The following is a 25,423-nucleotide window of genomic DNA, read 5'->3' as shown; positions in this document are numbered from 1 at the left end:
TGGAGTTAAAATTGGCCTAAATTTAATCATGAAGCCCTTGGAGTGTGGGTTCACATTCAGGTGTAATTCCAGCCCAGGTTATGTTCAGTTCAGAGCAGAGGCTGATATTGCATCGTGACATTCAACTCCATCCAGGCTTTATTTGTATTCCGGAGCCATCCATTGCAAAGACTGCTCTTCATAAGCACAAAGAGCTCCAAAGCATAAATATTTATTCCTTAAAGGTTAAGATTGCCTTAAATCATTCCAGCTTATTTGGTGAGCAGCAGTTATAATTAAAATAAGCAGTTGAACCCCATCTGCATGTATGAAATGCATATATATGTGTATATAAATATATATTTATATATACTTGACTCCGGTGCGGATGGAAGCCGTGGGATAATTGCTTCCATCACATCAAAAGATGCACTGATATTGTTCCTGGATTGGATAATAAATCAACATAAAGAAGCAGCTGAAATTATATAATGGCAAGTCACGTTTGAGCAGGCGGCAGAAGCCGAGGTGGGGAATGAGCAGAGCTCGTCTCCAGTGCTGGCTGCAATTGCAGGGGATAATTATGCAAGTGATGGAAATTGTGCCAGTTTTGGCTGTAGAGAATTCACAGAATCCAAGGACAGGGCTTGGAGCAGCCTGGGACAGTGGGAGGTTGTCCCTACCATGGCAGGGGTGGCGCTGGGTGGGCTTTGAGGTCCCTTCCAGCCCAAGCCAGGCTGGGATTCCATGTCCTTTGGTGGAATTGTAGGGACACAGATCCATGAGAGCATTCACAGTGTATGAGTGGGCTCTTACAACAGCCTGAAGGCTTCAGAAATGATCCCTGTTACGCCAGAACGTGGAGAAGTTGGGATGGGAACTGTTGGACAGCCCATGAGTGGCTGGTGAAAGGAATGGGCAGAAAATCCTGCAGCTTGGACTGTGTTGGGAATTGTGTTATTCCCAGTCTGCCTTAAATCAGGGATGTGTACAGGTTGGCAATGGTGGCCTGTAAATGGGACATGGGGACAGCTGCATGGGGTTGGGTGGCCCTTGTGTGGCTCAGCTTCTGAAAAACTTGTGCCCAGTTAATTGGAAATGAATGCTCCAGGTTCGGCCTCAGGAATTCTGCAGGACTGGGAGGCCTGGGCTGGTTCTGGTAGCAGCCCTGGGCTACTCATTGCTCATGAATAATGCTCATGAATAATCTGGTTTGGGCCTTGTCCCAGCAGACTGTGAATCCCTGGATAAAGCTGCACTTTTAAAGCACTGGCAAAATAATTTCCCGTGGATAGAGCGGGGCACAAAGAAGTTGTGATGAGTAACAGTGGTAACCAGAGGAGTGTTATTTAAAATGAGAACACTGATCTTGCTGTGACCTGCTGGGAGGACATTGATCTATCCTGGCAAAATCTTACTTTGAGGGCCACATTTTCATTAATTTGAAGTTTCTGGCGCTGTTTGTTGGCTGACAATCCGTGGGCATCACGGCCAGGAATTGAGCTGAACACAAACCTTGTTTTAACCCTGCAGTGGGGGCAGGAGATGTGCTCAGCAGCTGAATTCACTGAATCACTGAGGCTGGAAGGGCTCCCTAAGATCCCCAAGTGCAGCTGCCAGTGCAGCACTGTGCTGAGCACTGAGTGCCTCGAGTGCCATGAGCTGGGGAAAAAGCTGAGGGTTTTAAGGGGAATTTTGATTTTCTAGGGAAAATATCATTATTATATTCTGGATGGCTGGCATAATTATACAAGGCTCCAAGATCTTAATGGTAAAATGCAAATGCTTTATTAACATCACATATTTTTTATAGACAGTCCCAAATTATGATTGGTGCTCACACCAACACCTTTCCTTCTAGACTACTCAGGAACAACCCCCTTTGTAAACATCTTGCAAGCAAAGAGTTCAAAACACCAGCTGCAAAGATTGTTTTAATTCCTTCTCACAGTTTTAATTCCTTCTCACAATCACAGGCCAGTGTGGGAAAGTTATGTGACTGGCTTTCCCACTGACTGCCTGATATTTGAAAATCTCTTTCTCTGACCTGTCTGTCAGCATCCACAGGAAAAATTCCACTCTTCCCTTGTGGTTTGCTCTCAGGTTCTGCCTCCAGGCTGGACCCTGCCGTGGGCCCCTTGGTGCCAGCACAGGTCACCCGTGTCACCGCCGTGGCCGCGCCCGCCGTCACCCTTATGGCCACCAACCTGATGGATCAGGCTCGAGCAGGTGGGTGCTGTGTGTGTGCTGATTCTGAGATGGAATGTGTGTCTGTCCTTCCAGCCAGGCTGTGCTCCCCGTCCTGCACCCCTGAGCATGCCCAGATTTGCTGGGTTTGCTGTGCTGGGCTTGGGCTGGTGCTTCCTTACCTGCCCTGGGGCCACTCTCGTTGCCTTTGAGGCACCCCAGGGCACCTTCCCACACTGTTCTGGGGAAAAGAAGGTATTCACCAGGAATTCCTAGGGAGCAGGAATAACCTGCCTGCTCCTTCACCCCAGGGATTGCTCTTTGTTACCCAGGGGAGCTGTGGCTGCCCCAGCCCTGGCCAGGCTGGACATTGGGACTTGGAGCAGCCTGGGACAGTGGAAGGGTGGGACTTTGCTGGACAAACTTTTTTTCTGACCCAGAAATGGGGCTCCTGAGAGGTGTTTTGAAGACTTTTATCCCATTTTCAGTCTCATGAGAAGAGTGAGACGGTACAGGTGTGGTCAGAGCAGCAAACAAAGCAGTTAAAGGGGAAACCAGTGTGGGAGGGCAGGAGCTGGAGTGGGAGCTGCGTCCCTGCAGCAGTGCTGAGGGGGAAAGTGGGATCCCAGTGCCTGGAGCAGGGATGTGGTTGATGGGATCAGAACTGGGGTCCCACACTTGGATTGAGTAAGAGCCACCAGAGGAGGAGCTGGAGATCAGCTAGGGAAGGTTTTAGGCTGATCTCAAACCCCAGAGCAATGAGGTTGTGGGGAGAGACAGAACTGATGTGTGGACATTCTTCTGGAGGAGGATAAACCCCTCTGTGTGGGATGTGTGTACTTAGTAAATCCAGTTCTTGGAGCATTTAAGAGTCAAAATGTTAAACCATTTTGATATGAATGGTGGTTTGGCCTCTGCATATTTTTACAAAACAAATTTTTATTATGCCTTGTCCACAGCTCCTCATGGCATGAATCCATCTTCCCTCTTCCCCTACCTCTCTAATTCTGCTTTTAATGAGATGTTTGTGATCACACCCAACATCCTCTGTGCTATACCCAAGGCAGTTTTGCTGCCTCACCTTTCCTTGCCATGCTGTGAATTATTCATGTCCCTGTACCTGCCGTGGAGCCCGGGAGAAGCCTCTTTAATCAGGAGCATTTATCTCCATCTCCTGCTCATCCTCCAGCAGCCCAGCAGGAACTCACCAGTGCTGGTTGTGCTACTGAGTTTGGGGCTGAAAAAGGAGTTGGAAAAGTGTCGTGGTGGCTTCACTGTCAGGCTGCAGCTCAGCTTGTGCACTTCAGATGGGGGAAAGGTTCATTAATGAGCCAAGAATAACTCTGAGTGAAGGTGAACACCAGGGGATGGTCTCTCCCAGTGCGGGCAGAGGAGGGAAGGTCTCCATGGTGCCTTGGGAAGGGTGACCTGGAACAAAGACTGGACAGAGCCAGAGAATAAAGTAAATATTTATTAAAAGGTCTTTAGGATACACCTTGGGCAGGACAAGAGCTTGGCCAGAGCTACACCCAAGGTGGACCCAAAATGGATCCAAAATGCACAACCAGTCATGAGGTCTTACATCTTTGTAAGTTTTGGTCCATTTGCATATTGGGGGTTTAATTGTCCAATTCCAGCTGCAGGTTGTGAGGTCCCATCCTTCTTGTTCCTCCCTTCAGCCACCCTTGTTTGTGCTCTTGGGCCTGAAAGTTGTCCGTGGTGTGCAGCAGGAAAGGATTTGTTTTGTGTCCCTGCTGTGTGCAGAGCTGAGTGACACTGACTGTGAGCTCAGAACTGCCCCCCTGGGCAGCACAGAACCTGAAATACATGAAAGATAAAACTTAAGGCATTGTCCAGGGATGGCAGAGGAGCTGGCAGGGTCCCCTTGGGAAGCAGAGGGGTCCCTGGGGCTCCTTGGCCCTGTGGCACAGCCAGCCCCACTCCAGTGTGTGCAGGGTGCTCCTGCCCTGGCCTCATCTGGAGTTCCTGAGCCTGGGGAGGGAGAAACAACCTCGGGTTATATTCCTCTTTACATTGCACTTAGGGCAGACACTCAGTGCTCAACTGCAGGTGTAAAACTGAATGGCTCCTGCAGTGCACAGGGGCTTCCAGGGCTTCCCTTTGTTGTTTTATTTTATTGTTTGTTGGTTTCGTGAGGGAGGTTTTTTTTGCGTTGTTGGGTTTTTTTAATTTTATTTTTTTAGTTTTTATTTCCATCTTCTTTTCCATGTGCTGACTTCCCAGAATGCTGTGGCAGCATATTCCATGTGGGAATGCCTGAGGAGCTGCCTGAGCAGGAGCTCACCCATGGATGCAGCACCCAGGGGTCTCCCTGGGGCCTTGGCTGTGCTGGAAGGGTGCTGAGAGGGAGGTTTCCTAGGAGGGAAAAGGAGAGGGAGATTTCCCAGGAGGGAAAAGGAGAGAGAAATTTCCCAGGAGGGAAAAGGAGAAAGAGATTTTCTAGGAGAGAAACAGAGCCTGCCTGGGCTGTTGCAGCCCAGAGTGTTTCCCTCAGGAGCTGGGGGAGGTTCAGGAGCAGTGGCTCTGTTCCCACACCAGCACCTTCCTGCTCTGAGCCTCAACCTCATCCTCATTGATTAATGACCAAGGCAATTACTCTGGGTTGGACTTTCCTTTACACAAACCAGAGCTCCCAGAGTGTGGTTTGGAGTCTACTATTTCAGTTTCCATCTGCCAGCTGATATCTGTGTATTCCTGGCTGGGATTGTGGGCAGGCCCTGGCACAGGGTGCCCAGAGCAGCTGTGGCTGCCCCTGGATCCCTGGCAGTGCCCAGAGCCAGGTTGGACACTGGGGCTTGGAGCAGCCTGGGACAGTGGGAGGTGTCCCTGCCATGGCAGGGGTGGGATGAGATGAGCTTTAGTGTCCCTTCCAATCTGACCCATTCCAGGATTTGAATTAAAGCTTCCAAAGCCAGGGAATGTTTTCCTGTCTCTCAAGCCCTTGTGCCCCATGCCCATACTCAGATGAAATACATCTCAAATCCACAGCCAATGGTGACTATAAAAGCACCAACATCACCTCTGGCCATTGCTTGTGCCCTCTCAGGGTCTTCCTGGGGCACTGCTGGCCCTGTGTCCTTCCCTTCTCAGCACCCAGGCAGGAGGAGGCCAAGGTGGGCACTGCCTACTGTGACCTCACAGTGCCAGAGGACCAAAGTGCCTGGGAAAGCTTTGATTCCCAAATTACCAGACAGCCAGGGAAGGAAGATTAATTTCAAGCCCCTTTTGATGTGTATCAGCAGCTCCCTGCTCCTGGCTCCTTTAATGTGGAAATTAATGGCTCTGGTTTGTAAATCTTCTTTTTTTGCTCCCTATAAAGCCATCTTCTGAGCAAAATGCCATGGATTTAATGTTTTATTATTCTGAGATATTCCAAGGGAAGTAGAGTCAAATGGGGGCCTGCTCTGTACCCGGAGTAATTTTTAAATAATTGGAGTAGAATTTAGAGGAGAATCTGCCACACAGAACCACAGAATCCAGACTGGTTTGGGCTGGAAGCTCATCCCATTCCCCCCTGCCATGGGCAAGGACACCTTCCACTGTCCCTGGCTGCTCCAAGCCTTGGCCTGAGGCACTGCCAAGGATCCAGGGCAGCCAAGGACATGTGGGAGGGACTGGGGACACCTCCAGTACTGGGGATTGTACAGAGGAGTCACACCTTGTCCTCGCTGCTGCAGGAGGGATGGGCCAGCTCACCTTGGCTCCCACCCCAAATCTGTGTTTGAAGAGGACAAGGAGACAAAAAAAAAACCAACCCAAATTAAGACAATTCCATATTTCTTAACATCTTCTGTGCACCCTCCTTTGTTGGGGTGGTTGTGTCTCTGTCTCACTCCTGGTCCTTTTTGCCTTTCCCTGCTGTCCCTTGAGGCCTCTCTGCCATCCACACAAGCTTTTTGTAGGCAGCAGACATTTCAGGGTTTAGGATTTCAGGATGGAGACAGCTGTCTGTGAAGAGGAGGGAAATGTTATTTCCCTGCTTTCAGTGGAAATCAATGCAGCATTCCCTGGGGATTCCCACAGAGGTTACCCAAGCACAGCAGGATTGCAGGCTGGGAACAATGTTGTGGCTGGGAGTACCCAGGGGGAAGGGGATCAGATAATCTGGGAATGCTTTAGGTTGGGAAAATCCTCTGAGATCCTGGAGAGCAGCCATGAACCCACCCCTGCCCTGCCACCACTGCCCATATTCCTAAGGATGTGTCCCTGGGGATGTCCCATGGGAGCTCAGGGAAGGCAGGACACCACACCCCATAGGAGAAGGGAATACAGGTGACCTCACCCCTGATCAGTAACAGCCCTGTTAATTACCCAATACAGCCTGGCCCCTGATGAGTAACAGTTATATACAATAAGGATGAGTCAGATAAAAGGGGAGGGTGAGCTGGTGAGGAGGAATCATGAAGAAGAAGGATCCTGGGGAGAAAGAATCCGTGCTGTGAGGTCAGTCTGGGGCTGCAGTCAGAGCCTGTTGTTGGAACCTGCAGCCACAGTGTGGCTGGGTAAAGCCTGCAGTCAGTCTGCACACCAATACCCCAATCCCTTCAGTCACAGTCTGCACACCAATCCCTGCAGTCAGAGTTCAGCAGGAAATAACCAGCAGTCAGAGGCTGCAAGGGAAACCTCCAGCAGGAGCTTGGTGCAGCCAGAGTCAGTGAATGGTGGGAGTTAAGATGACCAAGTCATGAAGAGGAATAAACCAGGACCTATTTTTGCTGTGTTTAACAAGGAATCTGTATCTCAGTTCATTTCTACCCTCTAATACAAGGGCTGCTGCACCACACTCAGTGCAATGAAGAGATCTAGGAATGTGTTCCACTAAAATGTGGTGTTTGCATCCTGGGCACAAGGGGGATGAGTGAATAAAGGAGGAGGAGGTGGCAGGAGGAGGCTCAGAGCCACAGGCAGCAGTTTGGCATTTCTTCAGTAGTTTTGGCTTGTTGTGAGTTTGTTTCACATTAAAAGAGCTCCTTTCCCCTCACAGATCGTGGCAAGGAATCGAGCAGAGCCTCCTGCCCCCCGACGCTGATTCTGCACACGGAGAGGAAGAGTGTCTCCACGGGCAGTGACAGTGACAAGGTCTGTCCTGGAGCCTCTTGGAACCTCTAGGCTGCACAAATCCAGGGCAGGACTGGCCTGGCCAGAGCTGTGCTGGACACTCAGGATCCTTCCCTGCTGTGGAATTTAAAGAGCCATGAATTTAATTTATCTTGGAGCTGTGCAGGAGCTGTGGCACTGTCAGAGCATATGGGGGACACTAAGGGCTGGATTGCTCCCCATGGAACCCCAGAGCACTTTGGGTTGGAAGGGAGCTGAAAGCCCACCCAGTGCCATCCCTGCCATGGCAGGGACACCTCCCACTGTCCCAGGCTGCTCCAAGCCCCAGTGTCCAACCTGGCCTTGGGCACTGCCAGGGATCCAGGGGCAGCCACAGCTGCTCTGGGCACCCTGTGCCAGGGCCTGCCCACCCTCCCAGGGAACAATTCCTGCCCAAGATCCCATCCATCCCTGCCCTCTGGCAGTGGGAAGCCATTCCCTGTGTCCTGTCCCTCCATCCCTTGTCCCCAGTCCCTCTTCAGCTCTCCTGGAGCCCCCTTAGGCCCTGGCAGGGGCTCTGAGCTTTCCCTGGAGCTTCTCCTCTGCAGGTGAGCACCCCCAGGTGTCCCAGCCTGGCTCCAGAGGGGCTCCAGCCCTGGGATCATTTGGTGCCTCCTCTGGACTCTCTCCAGCAGCTCCAAACATTTTTTTGCTGTGTGATGGGGACAGAGGAGCAGCTGGGGGACAATCAGTCAGTGCTGCAGTGGGGATGTCCCTGAGCAGTCCCAGAGGAGCTGCTGAAGGAGCAGTGCTGGCACAGGGCCTCCCTGGGCTCGGGGAGCACCCACTGCTCCCAGGCTCATTCCTCCCCTGGGTGGTGCCACACTTGGATTTATCCCTCACCCCACTCTCCCATGGGAGCTCTTGGCGTGGACAGAACGTGTTGGCTGCTTTTTCATTTATGCTGCTCTATGTGGGGAGGCATTTCTATAATTCCCACTTCTCTGGGCTGTTCCAGAGGCAGCTGGCTGTCCATAAAGCCTCTCCTGGAATTCTGGCCATAGGGTGACCCCTTCCAGGCTAAGGGAAGATCTGTACACCATGAACAGCTCTGTGCACCTGCTTTATTTGCTAACTCATCCCTCTGTGTGTCTCTCCAGGATCACTCCTTCAAGCTCGTGAGTGAGGCTGACAGCGCTTCCAGTGGGAACAAGCCTGTGGCATCCACCCCAGTGCCAGGATCCCCATGGTGAGGAACTGAGGAGCCCTTCCCCAGTGCCACCCCTTGCCCAAAGTGCCTTCCTGGGCTGGGACATGGGGAAAGCACTGTCAGGGGGCTCAGCAGCATGGCTGGATCCCTGCTGCAGCTTCTGGCAGAGCTTCTCCTCGTTAGTCACAGCCTGAGAGAGAATGTGGGAGGGAGGCACGAGCAGGAGCAGAGCCCGGGGGTCTGCAGGGTGGACTCTGCCTTGCTGTGTCTCAGCTCCTGTGGTGCCTGGCTTGAGCAGAGAGGAGAAGCAGCATTTGTAAGAAATGGTGCTGCTTTCCAGGGCCAGATCCTGTCTCTTTCAGTGACTCTGCCTGCCTTGCAGGGCTGTTTCTGGTGTGTCTGACACAGCTTGTAGCTCATGGTACTCATGCCTTGAGCACATTCCCAGGCAGGTGACAACAGGAGCTGGGTCAAGCTCTTGTGGCTTATTAAAGAGAGAAACCTTTCTGCGCTTTCTGGCCTGAGTGGTTGACAGAAGGAATCTTATCACCTTTCCCCCTATAATAATTAATTCGTACCTAGGGGCTGACACCCATGGGATCTTTGCTGCAAGCCCCATCCAGCCCGGCCTTGGACACTTCCAGGGATCCCATCTAACCCTGCCAGCCAAGTCTGTCTTTCTCTTTACCTAAGTGCCTGGATTTCCCTTCCTTCTGGAAGAGCTGTGGTATTTCTGGAGCTTTGTTTTGGGACTGTTCCTGTCCATCCTGTGATGTTCTCCAGAAGGGGCTTGGGCCTGCTGGATTGGGGTTTCTGGGAGAACAGAGCTTCCCACAATCCCATAAGCCTTCCAAATCATTCCAGTTCAGAGAAAAAACCTCTCATGAAAAGAAACATGAAGTATTTATAGTATGTGTGCTATATATTATATAGAGTTGCATAGATAATGAGTTAGGAAGGTTATTAAAGATATTTATCATCATGATATATGTCAGTGACATTCAGCATGTCACTGAATCCAGGATGCCCAAACTTCCATGGGTTTGTACAGCCAATTTTATGGGCCCTTACCTGTCCTACACGGGGCGTGTTGGGTTATTTTATGGCAACACTCTGCAGTGAGGGAGTACTTTTCCTATTTCCAGTTCTTTACTTGGACCAGACCCTTTTAAACCCAGCTTTACTCCCTGCTTTTAATAACAATTAAGCACCTGAGCTTGTAATTACAAGATTTGTTCCTTCCAGGTATTTTTGCTTCAGAGAGCAACATTTTCCTCCCAGCAGTGTGTGTGTATCTCAGTCAGAGTGGGTTCAGCTCTCATTGGGATTCAGGAGGCACTGGCCTGAGATGGAAATTCTGGGGTTTTATTTACATATAAATTTAGGGACATACACCTCCAGGTTTTTGAATGTCTATTAAGGGTGGTGCAGTAGTTATTTTCATATTATTTTTGCTGATTCCGAATGAATGTCAGGACAAGGAGCTGAGCTGCTGCCCTGCATATTTTCCCTGGCCAAGCCCAGGGGCTGTGCCTGGTGCTGCAGAGCTTGGCCACGTTTGGCAAATCCCGAACAGAGCCCTAATTCCATCCTAAAGATGTGGGGTGGGGAGCTGGGCTGGGGGGACTTGGCAGGAGGTGGGGGATGGCTGGGATGCAATGGGGATGGCACAGGGATATCATTAGGAATGCCATTAGGATGCTATGGGGATGCCATAGGGATGTCATTGGATAGCATTTGGGATGGCATGGGGATGGCACAGGAATGTCTTTGGGATGGTGTTTGGGATCCCATGGGATTGGCACAGGGATGCTGTGGGGATGCCATGGGGGTGGCACAGGGAAGCTGTGGTTGCACCTTTCCCCCCAGCACAGCAAGTGAGGCTCCCAAGGCCATGTGCCAGCCTGTGCCATCAGGGCAGGGCTCACACAGCCCCACATCTCCTGCCCCTGCTGCTCCCAGGCACAGAACATACAATGGCTTTTCCTGAAGCTGTTCCTGCTGGGAGCACCATGAGCTCACCTGCTCCTTTCACCCTTCCCTGATGGAATATTTCACCTGCTGCTTTCTGGGGCTGTTCCAGCCCTTCCTGTGCCCCTGTGTGGGGTGAGGACAGAGTTCCCTGCCTGGGGTGCCGGGGAGGGCTGGCGGGGCAGGGCCAGGCTGGGGTGTCCCCGCGGTGTCCCTGGGGTGTCCCTCAGGGCTGCAGTGCCTGGTGGCTGGCCAGGCTCTGAGGCTGCTTTGTCGCTTGGAGCAGGTGTGTAGTCTGGACTGGAGATGACCGGGTGTTCTTCTTCAACCCCACCATGCAGCTGTCAGTGTGGGAGCGGCCGCTGGACCTGAGGCACCGCGGGGACATCAAGCGGCTGCTCGAGGACCCCCCGCACAAGCGCAAGCTGGAGGCTGCAGCAAGTAACTAAAGCCTGGCCTTGTTCCCCTCCCCCTGAACTCCAGCAGCCCCTGGAACCTGGAGCTGGGCATGCTCGGGGGAGGTTTGAGGTCTCGAATCAGAGTGGGTGTCCTGGGGAGATTTGTGACGAAGGGAAAAATCGGTGTTGGTTGCAAAATCCTGGTTTTGCCTGGAATGCTGAGCTGGGGGATTGAGCCCCCTCCTTTTCTGGCTGTGAAGGAGCAGGTGGCTTCCCACAGGAGATGGGTCTGTGATGGATAAACCTCTCTCAGTGTGGTTTATTGCCCGAGTTCAGGGTGTACATTAGGAATGCATTGCTGCATCACTCAGCTGCTCCCGAAGCACAGAGCCGTGGCTGAGGATCACCCAGCCAAGTTGAGCAGGAGGGCAAATTCCAGCAGGGAATCTCCAGTGGGCACTGAGAGCTTTGGGGCAAAGGCTCCCCTGCTCCTGGGAGTTGCTCTGTCCCCTGCCAGTGCTCCTGAGGCTTCACACTGCCTTTACCAGGAGTGCTGTCCCTTACTGGGGACATCAGCCATGGGAGCTGCTCCTGGCCTTGGCTGGCTGCTTGGAATTCTTAATATTCTGGTTTTGGTGGTGAAAGAACAGCCACCATCCTTCAGCTTGTTCCTTAGTGGGGAGGGAGGAAAGGCGAGGGGGGAAGAAGGGAGATTTTGTGATTGTTTCCAGTGCTGTGTTTTATAGCTAGGTCATGGTGGTGGCACTGCCAGGCTGCCCTGTCCCCCCAGGCCAGCAGGGATGGGCACTGCCTTGATCCACGGGGACAGCTGCCAGTGAACCCCTGCTAACCCCTAATTAACCAAAGCAAACCCTCAATTAACCACTGCAAACCCCCAAATAACCATTGCAAACCCCAAATTAGCCTTTCCAGCTAATTAATAGAAAATAACCACTGCAAACCCCCAGATAACCACTGCAAAACCCCAGATAACCACTGCAAACCCCCAGATAACCACTGCAAAACCCCAGTGAACCCCTGCAAACCCCAATGAACCCCTGCAAGCCCCCTAATGAACCACTGCAAACCCCAAATAGCTGCTGCAAGCCCCAAATAACCACCCCCACCCCCCATGCCTGCAGGGTGATAAAAGTGAGCCATTATCAGTTTTCCTGCCAGCAAAAGGCAGCTCCAGGGAGGGTTCTCTGTCTGTGTCCCCCTTATCACCACAGCCTGTAATTACATTTTTCTCCATGAATTTCCATAGCAGGTGCTTGTATATTTATATTTCTGTATAATTTGAAGAACTTTAGCTGTGGATCTAATTTCTCCAAAGCCTATCTGCTGAAATTCATCCTTCAGGAGGAAAACAGAGCTTTTAATTGCAGGATGTATTGAAAGCTCAGTGAATTCCTGCCAAGGGGTGGCCAGAGACAAAGCTGAGGGTCATTGTTCATGGTCTCTATCATTGTTCCTGCTCTGTAATTAATTAACAGAAGAGTCTAAAGTCCGGGCTGATAGGTGCCACTTGAAAAATATATTTTTTTGCTGTGTTCCATCCTTTTAATTTATTCTCTCGACCACAAAGATTTGATTCATGCTCCTGTTTTTGTTTTTTTTTTTATGGCTATGACTTTCATTGTTGTTAAACAGTCTTAATCTTCCCTGCTATAATTGGGCCCTGTGGTTGCTCAGTGTTGGAGCAGCTTATAATTAGTGTAGATTAGCTCTGAGGTGAGGGGGATTATTTGTCACCTCTTCTCTTAGCTTGTAATCTCCAGTAAATAAATAACACAAACGAGCTGAGTGTTCCCAACAATGCTTCCCACATTTATTTAGCTGACTGGCTGCTGCTGAGTTTTAATTAGGATTTTCAAATCAAACATCTTAAAAATAAATAAATAAAAAAAGAAGAGATGTCAAGCAAAGTTATCCACGGGATGCTCTGGGTTGTCTCTGCTGCAGGATCAAGTGCTTTTTAAATCTGGACATAAATGGAAAATTACTCATTTCTCAATTACTCCTCCTCCACCAAGTGTTTGTTCCAGGAGATTGCTGTGGCTCTTCCCTAATGGGTTTCCATCAGGCCATTCCATGGGGTTGGAGAGGACGGGCAGCTCCTCCCAGGGCCCAGAGCCATTTATCTTCTCTGATCTCCTCCTTCATTGCTCCAGGGTCTGTCTGGGTGTTCAGGCTGAGGAAGCTTTTTCAGCTAATTAATAGAAAATTGACATTATGGAGTCACCAAATCACGGAATGGTTGGGTGGGAAGGGACCTTAAATCCCACCCAGTGCCACTCCTGCCATGACAGGGACACCTTCCCCTGTCCCAGGCTGCTCCAAGCCCCAATGTCCAACCTGGCTTTGGGTGCAGTTGGTAGAATTCCTACCGAAACCAGGGATGATGTAATTTACTCAATTCCCACAGGTATTTTGGACCCTTTGGCTCAGCCAAGAGTCTGAAGCCCACCCCCAGAAACACATGAATATTCCCAGTCTGTGTGCTAGGGACCCTCCAGTGCAGATACTGCAGGGATGTGACTTCTGGTGCTCTGTCCTTTGGGGTTTGATGAGAACTGCAGCTGGCAGAGGGGAAGAGAAAATATTTCATAATTCAGGATTTGCTCCCCTTGTCTCAGTCTGTGAGTGAAAATCCAAACTCTGAGTCCCTCAAGGAGCCGTGCCCAGGCCAGAGCAGGGTGACCTGGCCTTGGAGCTGCTCTGCAGCCTCAGGAGGGTAGAGGTGGTTGGATTTCCTGTGCCAGGTGCTGCTGGAATTCCTGGGAAAGCACCCTGAGATTGACTGATCCCAGGAGGAGAAATGGGGAAGGAGGGGAGCTCTGGTGGGAATTACCTCCAGTGAACACTTCAGGCTGTCAGCACTGAAATGGTTTTGCAGGAATGTCTTCAGTTGCATTTGGAAGGGAAGGGAGGATCAGGTGGAACAATAATAAGATTTAAAGCAATCATGTCATGAATGAAAAATGGGGAATTTTGCTGACTGGAAATGGTCACTTTATTGCTGTCGCTTCCATTCGGATGAAGGCAATTCTGAAGATTTTATAAAATACTTGTTATTTTTAACACTCTCTGTGGGAGGTGGAAGCCAGGAAATACCTGAGCAGCAAAGATGAGGGAAGAGAAGCCAATCTGAGGAATTTGTATTCCCATTCATCTCACTCAGATCTGATAATCACTTCTTTCTTTTCAGCAGACAAGTGTGTTAGCTCTTGTCCAGGGGATGAAAATGATGATCTGAGCATCAAGACTAAGAGAAATAAGTGAGTACTAAAGTTTACTTCTCTGTATTTAATGGTTGGAAGAAGGGCAATGCAGTTTTTGTTCTGGGTGGGTAAAGGATGGGGGCCATTCTCCAGGTGTCCAGTCCTCACCATAGCCAGGATTCTCTGTAGCCTCTGTTTCCCACCCATTTTTATCTGGGGAACTCTTCCTTTATGACATGGTTACAAACAAGGCTGCCAGGGTTATTCCAAAGGCATTGGATAAAAGGTTCTCCTCACTGAAGCACAGCAGATTTTTTCCTGCTCTCAGGTTTGCAGAACCAGCCCCGGGTGCTGCTGTTACTGACCTTTATCACCATGTATGCTTCTCATTCTTTTGTCATCCTGCAGAAGGAATAATTTTAAATACAAAATTGTCCATATTGATGTCATATTGTCCTGGCATGTCCCAGGGAGGATTTAAAGGATTAAATCCCCCCAGCATTGCTGACCCCTTGTCTGTCTTGCCCTGCACAGGACAGAGGAGTGCCAGGCCCAGGGTGGTGCTGAGGAGGAGCAGGGAGGGGAGGAAGGCTCGGCCAGCCGGATCTCACCACCCCTGGAGGAGAGGATCACCCACTTCAGGGACATGCTGCTGGAGAGGGGGGTAAGGAAGGCCCTTCCCAGGGCACAGCACACTCTGCCGCTGTCCCTGGCTCAGGATTGCTGCAATTGGACACAAAATAAAGATGCTTGACTCCAGTCAGGAGGCAGTAGAAATCAGAATGAATTTACAATTCATTCAGCCCTTTTATAACACACTGTGCTAAAGGCACATTATTGGTCCATAGGACTGACACCTCTCCCATTGGCTCAGTAACAGAAATAGCAAACAACACCTGTTGTTATGGGAAAGGAATATTGTTTACACAAGGTTGTTTTGGGAAAAAAAGAAAACTGTTGAAAAGTTTCCCTTGGGAAGAGCTCAGCAATTCTCAGGCTCAGAAGATACTGGGTCCACATGGGATAAGTGCTGGGGTGGGTGTCCCTGAGCCCCAGAGTTGGGGGACACTGCTGGTGTCCCCTTGGGGTTGGGGACATTGCTGGTGTCCCCCTGGGGTTGGGAACACTGCTGGTGGCATTTCCCTGCTGCCCCTGTAGGAACTGGGAGCCCTTTCCAGACAAATTCCCAGAGACACAGCCAGGGATATCCAGAAGCTCTTCCAGCAGGGTTGGTGGCTCAGCAGGATGTGGGGCTGTGGGCACAGCCATCCCAGGAACCCCAAAGGGCAGGGGATGTATCCTGGCCAGCACCTCACACCTCAGGCTTGTCCTGGTGAGCTCCTGAGTGTCCATCACCACCAACTCCAGGGCTTCCAGCACTGGGGAGCCAATTTCACTTACTGGCCACCCAAAATCACGGAATCATGGGATGGGCTGGGTTGGAAAGGATTTCAAAGCCCACCCAGTGTCACCCCTGCCATGGCAGGGACCTCCCACTGTCCCAGGCTGCTCCAAGCCCCAGTGTCCAACCTGGCCTTGGGCACTGCCAGGGATCCAGGGGCAGCCACAGCTGTTCTGGGAATTCCATCCCAGCCCCTCCCCACCCTCCCAGGTGCCCAAAATCCCATCCATTCCTGCCCTCTGGCAGCATAGAGCCTTTAATGCTTGTCCAGATCCTTGGGAAAGGATGTTCTGGAGATGGTTCCAGCAGTGCTGGGCTGCAGGAGCAGGGAACGCTCCAGGTTTGGGCTCAGTGGGGACAGGGAGGTGTGAAATGAGCAGTGGGTGCAGATTTTCTGCCTCCCCCCACACTGCCACGTGTATCCCATAAAGGGAATGTCATTCCTGCAGGAAATACAGCCCAAGGTGGCTGTTGTCAGGCACTAAAGCCTGTAAAATTTATCCCAGTAATCAGCAGACTTTAAAGGGGGATAATTAGAGCTTCAGCAGCTTAGCATTGAATTATCCCCACGCCAGAGCTGCTTTATTAATACAGCTTGTTATTTATGCTGCAGAAATGCAGAAGGGCCATAAATGAGCCCTGAGTGAAGACTTTGCTGGCAGATTGGAACTCGGGGGGCAATAAGTCAATATTTGGGAGGATTAAGGATGTTCTAGAACAGGATTCTCAGGTGTTTCTATGTAAGATTTGCTCCTAAAATTAAGAAATTTGGGAAATTCACTGTTTGGATATGCTAATGTTTAAAAATGGGAAGAGAAGAGGTTACTTTGCTTTTACCCTGAGCATTTTTGAACTGTCCAGCTCAGCAGCAGCTGCTTGGCACGGCTGAAGCACAGGGAGACCATTAATGCCATTTAAATCTGATTATTTAGTGACCATCCCCTGCCCTTTCCTCTTCAAGGAGTTGCCAGATGGAATCACAAAGAGCTCGAAGCAGATGGAGTTTGCCAGTGGAGTTCTGCAGCTTCCTACAGAAATTATGTCAACAGAAGAGTATTTATTGTAACATTTTAAAAATAGAGGGGGGTTGGGGGAGCTCCAAGACACAGGCACTCTTTATTCTGAAGTCTGGGGTGAGTTTTCCTGAGTCAAAATGTAATCTGGATATTCTTCTGAAAATTTCAAAGTTTCCACCAAATTCTAAGAGAAAGAGGAACATTCAAGGTTCTTCCTGGCTCCCTCTCCCACCCAGCTTCAAAATATCCACGTTCTAAGGTGGCATTTACAGCAAAGTCTTCTCCCTGCTGGGCTGCACTCAGGATTTCTGAAAGGATTCCACAGAGTGGTTTTTTCTCAGGGTTTTCCTTTCTTAATCCTAGAGAGAGAGAGGGGGATTTGTGTGTGAGTAACTGGAATTAAACCAGAAATACCAGGTTATTTTAGGTGATGCTTGCCAAATGTGCCATGTAATAATTGCTGAGCACAAAATCATCACCTGGAATGATTATGTGATGAATTAGTCTGAACTTAATTAGCTTTGAGCTCAGAGTGGGCTCTGTGCTGGGAACAAAGCTGATGTCCAGGAGAGTGTCACAGACACTGAGAAAAGAGGATTCCTGGAGCTGGAAATCACAGAGCTCAGGACAAGGGGGGCACAGGGAGGGGACCTCAGGATGTGGGAAGGGGATGTTGGGGGGACATGGCCTCAGATCACCAAAGGGAGCCTGAACTTTGGATTTTCCAATGGCCTCAGATCCCCAAAGGCAGCCTGAGCTTTGGATTTTCCAATGGCCTCAAGTCCCCAAAGGCAGCCTGAGCTTTGGATTTTCCAATCTCAAACCCCTCTGAGAGGAAAATGAGTCCACTTAAAGCCACTTTGTTTCATCAGAGCTTTCCTGCTGGAGTGTTAATTACTGTTTAATTATACTTCACATCCTTGTTTTTTTTTAGTGAATTCACTCTATTGTAATTAGTTGGAGTGATTGGAATATTTTATTTCCCTCAGATTTTTCTGTAGCCAACAAATTACCAGGCGTGTTTAGAAGGTCCTGAAATACGAGAATTGTCCCTGCCCAGGCAGGAGATGGATCTGGGTGGCCTTTGAGGTCTCTTCCAACCCAAAGTGCTCCATGATTCTGATCAGCCTTGGGAAGGGTGACCTGGAGAGACTGGACAGAGCTGGAGAATAAAGTAGAGATTTATTGAAAGGCCTTTAGGATACACCTTGGGCAGGACAAGAGCCTGGCCAGGGCTACACCCAAGGTGGACCCAAAATGGATCCAAAATGGTTGGCCGGTCATGAGGTCTCACACTTTTATAAGTTTTGGTCCATTTGCATCTTGGGGTTTAATTGTCCAATTCCAGCTGCAGGTTGTGAGGTCCCATCCTTCTTGTTCCTCCCTTCAGCCACCCTTGTTTGTGCTTTTGGGCCTGAAAGTTGTCCTTGGTGTGCAGCAGGAAAATGCTTTGTTTTGTGTCCCTGCTCTGTGCAGAGCTGAGTGACACTGACTGTGAGCTCAGAACTGCCCCCCTGGGCAGCACAGAACCTGAAATACAGGAAAACTAAAGCTTAAGGCATCAATTCCATGACTCCCTGTCAATTGAGCCCTGCAGGGTGTGATGTTCCCATCCTAGTGGCTGTGGGAATGTGGTGCTTTAAGGATGTTCCCTGCCAGGTTTCCCTGTGTGCCTCAGCTGGGCCACAATTCCAGCTCTGGAGATAGAATTGTCCCTCTCGTGGGAATTGCTGCCTCTGCTGCACAAACAGCACCACAAATTGGCATTTCCTGCCTGCTGCAGGTTCCTTCCACCATGGATGGGGAGCGAGCATCTCCCAGAGTAACAAATCAATCGTGGTGGTGTGGGGGCCACCAGAGCTCTGCCAGAGATTCAAACCCACCTTCAGCCACCCCAGGAATCCTGCCCAGGGTCCCTCAGCTCCCTGAACTGCTGGGAACATGAGCTCCTTCCCCATCCTGATGACCCCTGTGCCCCCAGGTGTCGGCGTTCTCCACCTGGGAGAAGGAGCTGCACAAGATCGTGTTTGACCCGCGCTACCTCCTGCTCAACCCCGAGGAGAGGAAGCAGGTGAGTGGAGGAGTTTCTGTGTGAGGCCAGAGTGGTTTTAGCCCCACGAAGGTGCATCACGCTCTGAGGGTTGCCAGCAGCCTCTCAGAAATGGCTGATGAAAAATTAACGAGATGGTGTGATCGGAGGTGTTTGGGAAAGCAAAAAGATTTTAATTAAAGCGAAAAAAACAAATTGTACAAAACAAAAGAATAAAAGCTGTGCAGAGTGCAGGGAGGTGTTTGGACATGAACAGGACAGGACTACTGCTGGGTATTCCTCGAGTTTTTACTGCAGCATCAGCCTCATAACAGGGTTTTACACAACTGAGGGATGGCAACAGCTCATGTCTGCCAGCAGCAGCCAAAGATCTCTTTGTTACAGAGCATTTTAAAAGTTTTCCAGCCAATAACATATTACTAAAGCTTACAGACCATTGTTCTGGCCAGTCACTGAAAGCACAGGGACACCTGCTTCAAACAATGCTTGCTTGGATGCTTTCTATTAACAATAAATAATATTCCATTATTAAGCTTAAAACTTTTTACTGTCTTGCTGAGCGTATTTCTCTGCAGCTTTAAGGTCTATCCTAGCCTGGCCTAAAACTCAGATTATTGTTTTATGTCCTTGCTTGCTGTACTGTTGTAACTTTTCCTATTTTCAAACTTTGCAGTTACAGCTAATTCTAAATTCTTCTGCTCTTTCTGTTTCTGAGGACTGCACTCACAGCTTTCTGAAAGCCTTCTCACTTTTAATATTTCCCACACCTTGCACCTGCCAAGACACCCCAAAAATGCCCTGAGAGACTCTGTGCTCTCTTTTAAGTCTGTAATGATCCAGGAGGGGTTTTTGGCTTGCTGCCCAATAGAAATAGCTACAGGTCTGGAGTTACATTTCCAGGGTCCAACAGGTCCCTTTTGTGCTGGCACTGGGCCAGTTATGGTGAGAAGAGCATCGAAGTTTCTGGTTCCTTTTCCTTATAAAGCTTAAACTCTTCCCTAATAAGGGAACACTTGTTAATGTGTGGGGTGCACTGCACCAGTGAGTGACCTGTGCCCCAAGCCCGGCCCTGGCTGTAAACACCTCCCAAACTCACCAGGATCCTGGAGAGGTTCTCCTGGCAGGAGAAAAAAATTCCACCAGATCAGGATTTCCCTGTGGAGACTCCCATGTTTGGCTCTGCCCCTCGGGGGTGATGCTCACCAGGCACAGGGTGGGGTTTGGGGGGCTCTGGGAGTTGGTGCCTTCCCACTCAGGATATTCTGTGGTTCAAAGTCAAAACATAATCTGGATATTCTTCTGGAAGTTTCAAAGTTTCCACAGAATTCTAAGAGGAAGATGAAAATTTTAGGCTCTTCCTTAATTTGGTGCTTAATAATGTAGCACTTGGAGAAGCAAGTGCTCCAAGGTTTGATCACAGGGACAGGCTCCCATCCCTTGGGATGCAGGAACAGCTCCTGAGCCTGGGAGACCTGGCTGCAGGGAGGGAAATGGCCATAAGTCTACCCTGAATTACGGGGGTATTCTAGAGACACTGCTGGATTTTCATTGTGTGGGACATTTCCCAGGAGTCTGGCAGGATTTGGTGCTGACCCCACTGGACAGAGCCCTGGGGCCTGGCTGGGCGCTCTCTGCAAGGGTTGGCTTTTCCTGGGGAGCTCCAAAGGGATGTGGAGTTCTGCTGCCTTGATAATTTGGGCATTAATTTCCACCAAAGTCTGCAGATGAGCCTACAAAATGCAGGAGAGATGCAGGGATCTTGCAGAGAAGGTGAACGCTGCTGTTCCATGGTTATTTCTCTCCCTTAAAAGTCTTTTGTCGTCCTGCAGAAGGAATCATTTTGAATATGGAATTGTCCATTTTTTAAATAAACAGGATGAAAAATGAACTTATTCCATATTGTCCCCTGGTTCTCCAGAGAGCTTCCTGTAGGTATTTACCAGAGGACTGGGCACATACATCTTCATTTACTCCCTTTCCAATACTTCACCTCCTAAGGAAAAAAAAAAAAGTGAAACAAAATAATAAGGAAATACAGGAATGAAAATGTATGAGGAGCTGCCAGGATGGAAAGTGCTGCTAAAGAGCCTGAGCAGGGAGTTTGGGATTTATTTCAGGGCACGGGCAAGGACAACACCTGGACCATGAGGAGTCAATCAAGACACATTTCTTGGAATTATGGAATCTCATTTTATCATCCTTGGAGCAACCTGGGCCCGTGGGCCATGGCAGAGGTGGGACTGGCTGAGCTTTAAGGTCCTTCCAACCCAAACCAGTCTGGGATTAATAAAAACATTGCTACCCTTTAATTAAACACCCAATTACAGCCGGGACAGAGGGCCAGTCCTTGGAGGTGATGGAATAAAAACTCCTTGACATGTGGGGAGGGCAGATGAGGACTGCAGGTTCCCAAAGGCTTTGTCAATAACTCCTTGTCCTGTATCCCTTTCCCTGGCCAGATTTTCGAGCAGTTTGTCAAGACCCGGGTCAGGGAGGAGTACAAAGAGAAGAAGAACAAGTTGCTATTGGCCAAGGAAGAATTCAAGAAGCTTCTGGAAGAATCCAAGTTATCCCCAAGGTGGGCATTGCCTTAGGAAGGGCTGGAAAGCTTGGCTTTGTCATTTAGGCTGAGCTTTTCAGCCCAGAATTCTTCCTAGCAAGTGGAAGATCCCTGTTCCAATGCTGGGATAGCATTTCTTCCCTGATATTTTCCATTTTTTTTTTGTTGTATTCCTGGGAGAGGAAATATTCCATCTCTCCCTCCATCTCTCCTTCTCTCTGTCCCTTCCCCTCTCCCTCTTTCCCTCAGAATGTGCAATACTTTGCACAGAACATTTATTTTCTATTCCTGTATATGCTGTGATTATAGCACACACATTACTTATGGAAAATCAGTACCACAGTGTTCAATCTCATCTATATTACACATGCAGGTGTAATTACTCAGAAACCGTATTTAGTCTTGGTGTTTGGTGGAAGGGAAATATAATTTCACCAAGTTCCTGTTAATGCCACACCATTAAATTCATGGAATGTGTCTCTGCCCGTGGCAGGGGGTTGGAACAAGATGATCTGTGAGTTCTCTCCCAGTCCAAACCCTTCTGTGACTCTACAATTCTGTGATTAAATTAAAATACAGCACACAAGGCACAATTTATGTTTAACTTTGTTTTTCAAGTGACGGATCCAGGCTCACACAGTGGCAGTGCTTAGGGCAGTGCTTCCTCATTTGTAAAATACATGAAAATAAGGGGGTTTATGTTGTAAAAATTGTTAAATTGCTGGAACAAAGAAATGACTGTTTTCTCTGATAAAATATGCAGATAATTATTCAGCATGACCTGTGTAGGCACATGGATCCAAACAGCACGTGGGGTTGTAATAATTGTAATTACAAGAGACATTTTACAACAAAATTAGGAATATTCTGGGCTGATGTGCCACCCAAACTCTGCTTCCAGCATTGCCATTCCCAGTCCCCAAGGGAAAAGCTGTGCTGGCCCTGAGGCCAGGAGCATTTCACTCCTGAAGGGTTTTGGGAGCTGACTGTGACACCAAAGCACTGAGGAAGCTCTTTTCCCTGCCTTGATTTAGGCACACAATGAGAGAAATAAATCCCAAATATTTCCAATAAAAAGCAAAGAGTCACCTTGGGGAAAGGAGCTGGGCGTGCAGCCTGAAAGGCAATGAAGGTAGAAAACCATGCCAGGAGAGTGCTTGCCTTGGAAATACAAAGTATGCAGGAGTTCGAATAAAAACTCCTTGTCATTGGTCGTGAACGTTGTGTTAATGGCTGAGCAGCCTCCTGCCAACCATCAATCCATGTCTAAATCCCAGAGTTAATCCTTGCTCATTGCAGGCTGCTCCAGGTGCCCAGAGCCATTTTCCATCCCATTCCTGTCAAACCTTCCCAGATCCCCTGATTTTTGGTGTGGGTCCAGGAGCCTGGGGGTGGCTTGGCACAGCCCCAGCCTCCCAATGTCTCCTTTTCCACAGGACAACCTTCAAGGAATTCGCGGAGAAGTACGGCCGGGACCAGCGCTTCCGCCTCGTCCAGAAAAAGAAGGACCAGGAGCATTTCTTCAACCAGTTCATTCTTATTCTCAAGAAGAGGGACAAAGAAAACAGGATAAGGCTACGGAAAATGAGATAAAAGCAGCTGCAACTGGCAATAAGGACACGGGGCCAGGAAAGGGATTTCAAGGAAGGGTAAAACGTTCGAGGTCCAACAGCACCACCAGGAGTGGGAGATCCTGAGGGAAAACTGCCTCTGAATGGAGCTTGTGGAGCATCCAGAGGATTTGGGAAGGCTGTTCTGCAGGAATGGGAAGGATATTTTGTTCTCAAAGAATTAATGTTTCATATTGAAGCTCTCTTTTGTACGACATCCCCAGTTTGATGCATTTCTAATTGCCATGATGTGTCGATCCCTTAATTGTTTTAATTATGCAAATTACTTGTAATATACACAAGTTATGACTCCGATGCAGATTTATAATTAAGCAGAAGCAGATGCCATCCAGAGCAATCTCAAGGCATTTCCATCATTTTAGGGGAATTATCTCCAGCAACATTTTAGGAACTCTGCATTTCCACCAAGTGTGTGGGGTCTGGTGGTCTGCAGGATCCGCTCCCGCTGCTCATCCGTCTCTGTCCAGTCCTCTGAGTAGTAGTAATCAGCTATTAATTGTTAATCTTGGTGAAGAGTGTGAAAATCTTGGCACGTGTTCCATAGGAGAACTCTCCAATCCAGAACTCCCCGTGGCCGGGGTCCCCCTGACCTTCCCACCCCAGTTCTGTGGTGAAGCCATGCCCCAAGTCGGATTTGGGTTCTGTTCCTGTGTGTGAAGAGTCTGCATGAGATTTTTCTCACCGTATTTGTATAAATAAATATTTAACTTTTGTAATTAAGGAGCATTTCAAGCCTGTGTCCAGGGGGATTTTGGGGACAAAACTTTTTGAAGAGCCTTTTTTTGCCAGAACTCAAGTGGAAAATGCTGTCAGGGATGGGCTGGGGGTTGTTGGGGAGTCTGTGCAAGGGTTGGACTGATCCTTGTGGGTCCCTTCCAGCTCAGGAGACTCTGGGATTCCAGAAGACAAAGGGGAAAATATCACAGAGCTGGTGAGTTTTACTGGAGAAATGGGAAACCAGAGGGGGCTCCTGCCAGTCGTGATTTGTGTGTAAATTCTAGTGAGATCCATGAGAAATCTGAGGTTATTGGGAACAAAAGAGTCACCCTGGCTAGACAGGTAGGATGTTGTGGGTGGAGGAGTGTCAGGACATCTCTGTCTTTGTGCTGCTCCAAAGATGCTCTGATTGTATTTTTTTTCCTCAGGAGACCCAAATTTTAAGTTATTTCTCCTTAAATCCATAGATTTTTGTTTGCTTGGAGTGAGTGGGATACTTTCCCTAACTCACAGTAATTTTTATTTAGGTGCGTGCTGGATATTTTTATCATCAAGGAGTTAAAGGAACTTTCTGCTGCCTTGGAAAAAATGAGCTGAGAATCATTCAGAGTATCAGAACAAGGGGAATGGTTTCCATTGACAGAGGGCAGATTTAGTGGGATATTGGGAAGGAATTCCTGGCTGTGGAGGTGGGGAGGGACAAGGAAAAGGGCTGACCCAGGCCATGTCCAGGTGCTGCTTTCCCTGGAGTCTGCAGCTGCTCCGTGTTTGCCATCAGCTGCTCCATGGTTTCACATCTCTGAGGGATCTCCTGGGTGTGCTCCTGCTCAGGTAAGTGCCCTGGGGCTTTTGGATATCTGCATTTTTTTCAGTTTTCAAGGTGGAAAAACATTGCAAGGAGTGGAATGTTTTTAATGGTTTTCAATTCAACCAAGAGCATTGAGAGACAGCCGTGAACCCTCCCCAGATACCCAGGCCAGGACACGGAGAGCAGCTTCATTTGGGGTTGGTTGGATCACTGGGGAGGAGAATGAGCCCAGATGGAGCTTGGGGTTTGTCTCCCCCAGGAACAAGACACTGGAAATTAGGAGAGTTGTAATTAAAAGCTAAATTAAGGTGGAATGGGCTGCCAAGGGCTTGAGCTGGTTCATTTTGGCTTCACGTGCCAATAAAATGCTAATAATGACTTTGCTGGGATAATGTGAGCAGCAATTTGTGTGCTGATATCCTTGGCTGGATTATATTGGTCTGAACCCAAGATAAATAGGAGGAAAAATCAAAGGTGATAATGTCATGTGGCTTTTCTTTACTTAGGTAAAATACAAAATCTTTAGGGAACAAATTGTGCTCAATGTGGGCAATGTGAAGATGTGCAAAAGATGATTTTGGGAGGTTTTGGCGAATTTGGGATGTTTTTTTGTCTCTGCTTTTCAGCCTCCCAGAAAGGCTACAGATTCTTTAGTGGTTGAGCAAGAGTTAAAGCCATTTTGGTTCTCTTTTTGAAGTACTTTGTGACTTTTTTTTTTTTAAACTTAGTTCTTCATATTTTGATTTCTTTGCTTGGGTTTACTTTGGTAAATATTGCTTTCATCCCACTGCCCTGGGAGCAGGTTTCCCTATTGCTGTGATCATTGCTGGGAGAGCTAATCCTGAGCAGAAATGAGGGGAAGTCAGAGAAATGAAAACAAATGATGGCAAAGTTCCCAGGAGACTCCGAATTGACTCTCCTGGATTCACAGCGAGCTGCTTTGGGTTTGCTGCTGTGAGCAATTTCACCTGATTTATGCTCGCAGAGTCAATGGAATGTCCATACATTGCATTTCCTCGGCACTGCTGGTGACTCTGGGAATTGTTGCCTCTCCCCTGGCTCTTCCCACTGGATTCACTTTTCTCGGAGCTCTCCTGGCTCCAGGCAGTTTTCCGTGGGTTTCTTCCATTTGCTTGTCTTGGGGTTGTTGTTTTTAAAGTCTCCACACTGAGAAGGGAAATGGGAGAAACTGGAATGCAGAGATGATCTTTT

The 25,423-nt window shown here is 49.0% G+C and overlaps 1 protein-coding gene across 1 annotated transcript in view; it reads left to right on the top strand.

The window, feature by feature from the left end:
* The window catches only part of TCERG1L (transcription elongation regulator 1 like), a gene marked incomplete at its 5' end in the record, with an annotated part of 51,927 nt that extends 28,559 nt beyond the window's left edge, over positions 1–23,368 (top strand). Inside the window, 9 exons of the mRNA XM_083866759.1 lie at positions 2,083–2,208; positions 7,172–7,266; positions 8,385–8,473; positions 10,692–10,846; positions 14,015–14,084; positions 14,562–14,691; positions 18,427–18,516; positions 20,955–21,073; positions 22,492–23,368. Coding sequence (XP_083722885.1) covers positions 2,083–2,208; positions 7,172–7,266; positions 8,385–8,473; positions 10,692–10,846; positions 14,015–14,084; positions 14,562–14,691; positions 18,427–18,516; positions 20,955–21,073; positions 22,492–22,648 — 1,031 coding nt within the window. The 3' untranslated portion in view covers positions 22,649–23,368. The remainder of the gene's footprint in view (positions 1–2,082; positions 2,209–7,171; positions 7,267–8,384; positions 8,474–10,691; positions 10,847–14,014; positions 14,085–14,561; positions 14,692–18,426; positions 18,517–20,954; positions 21,074–22,491) is intronic.
* Positions 23,369–25,423: the final 2,055 nt, after the last annotated feature.

This window comes from Zosterops lateralis (assembly GCF_965231275.1).
Source record: "Zosterops lateralis genome assembly, chromosome: 8".
In the NCBI taxonomy this organism is placed as follows: domain Eukaryota; kingdom Metazoa; phylum Chordata; class Aves; order Passeriformes; family Zosteropidae; genus Zosterops; species Zosterops lateralis.
This window is presented reverse-complemented; position numbering and strand designations above follow the sequence as displayed.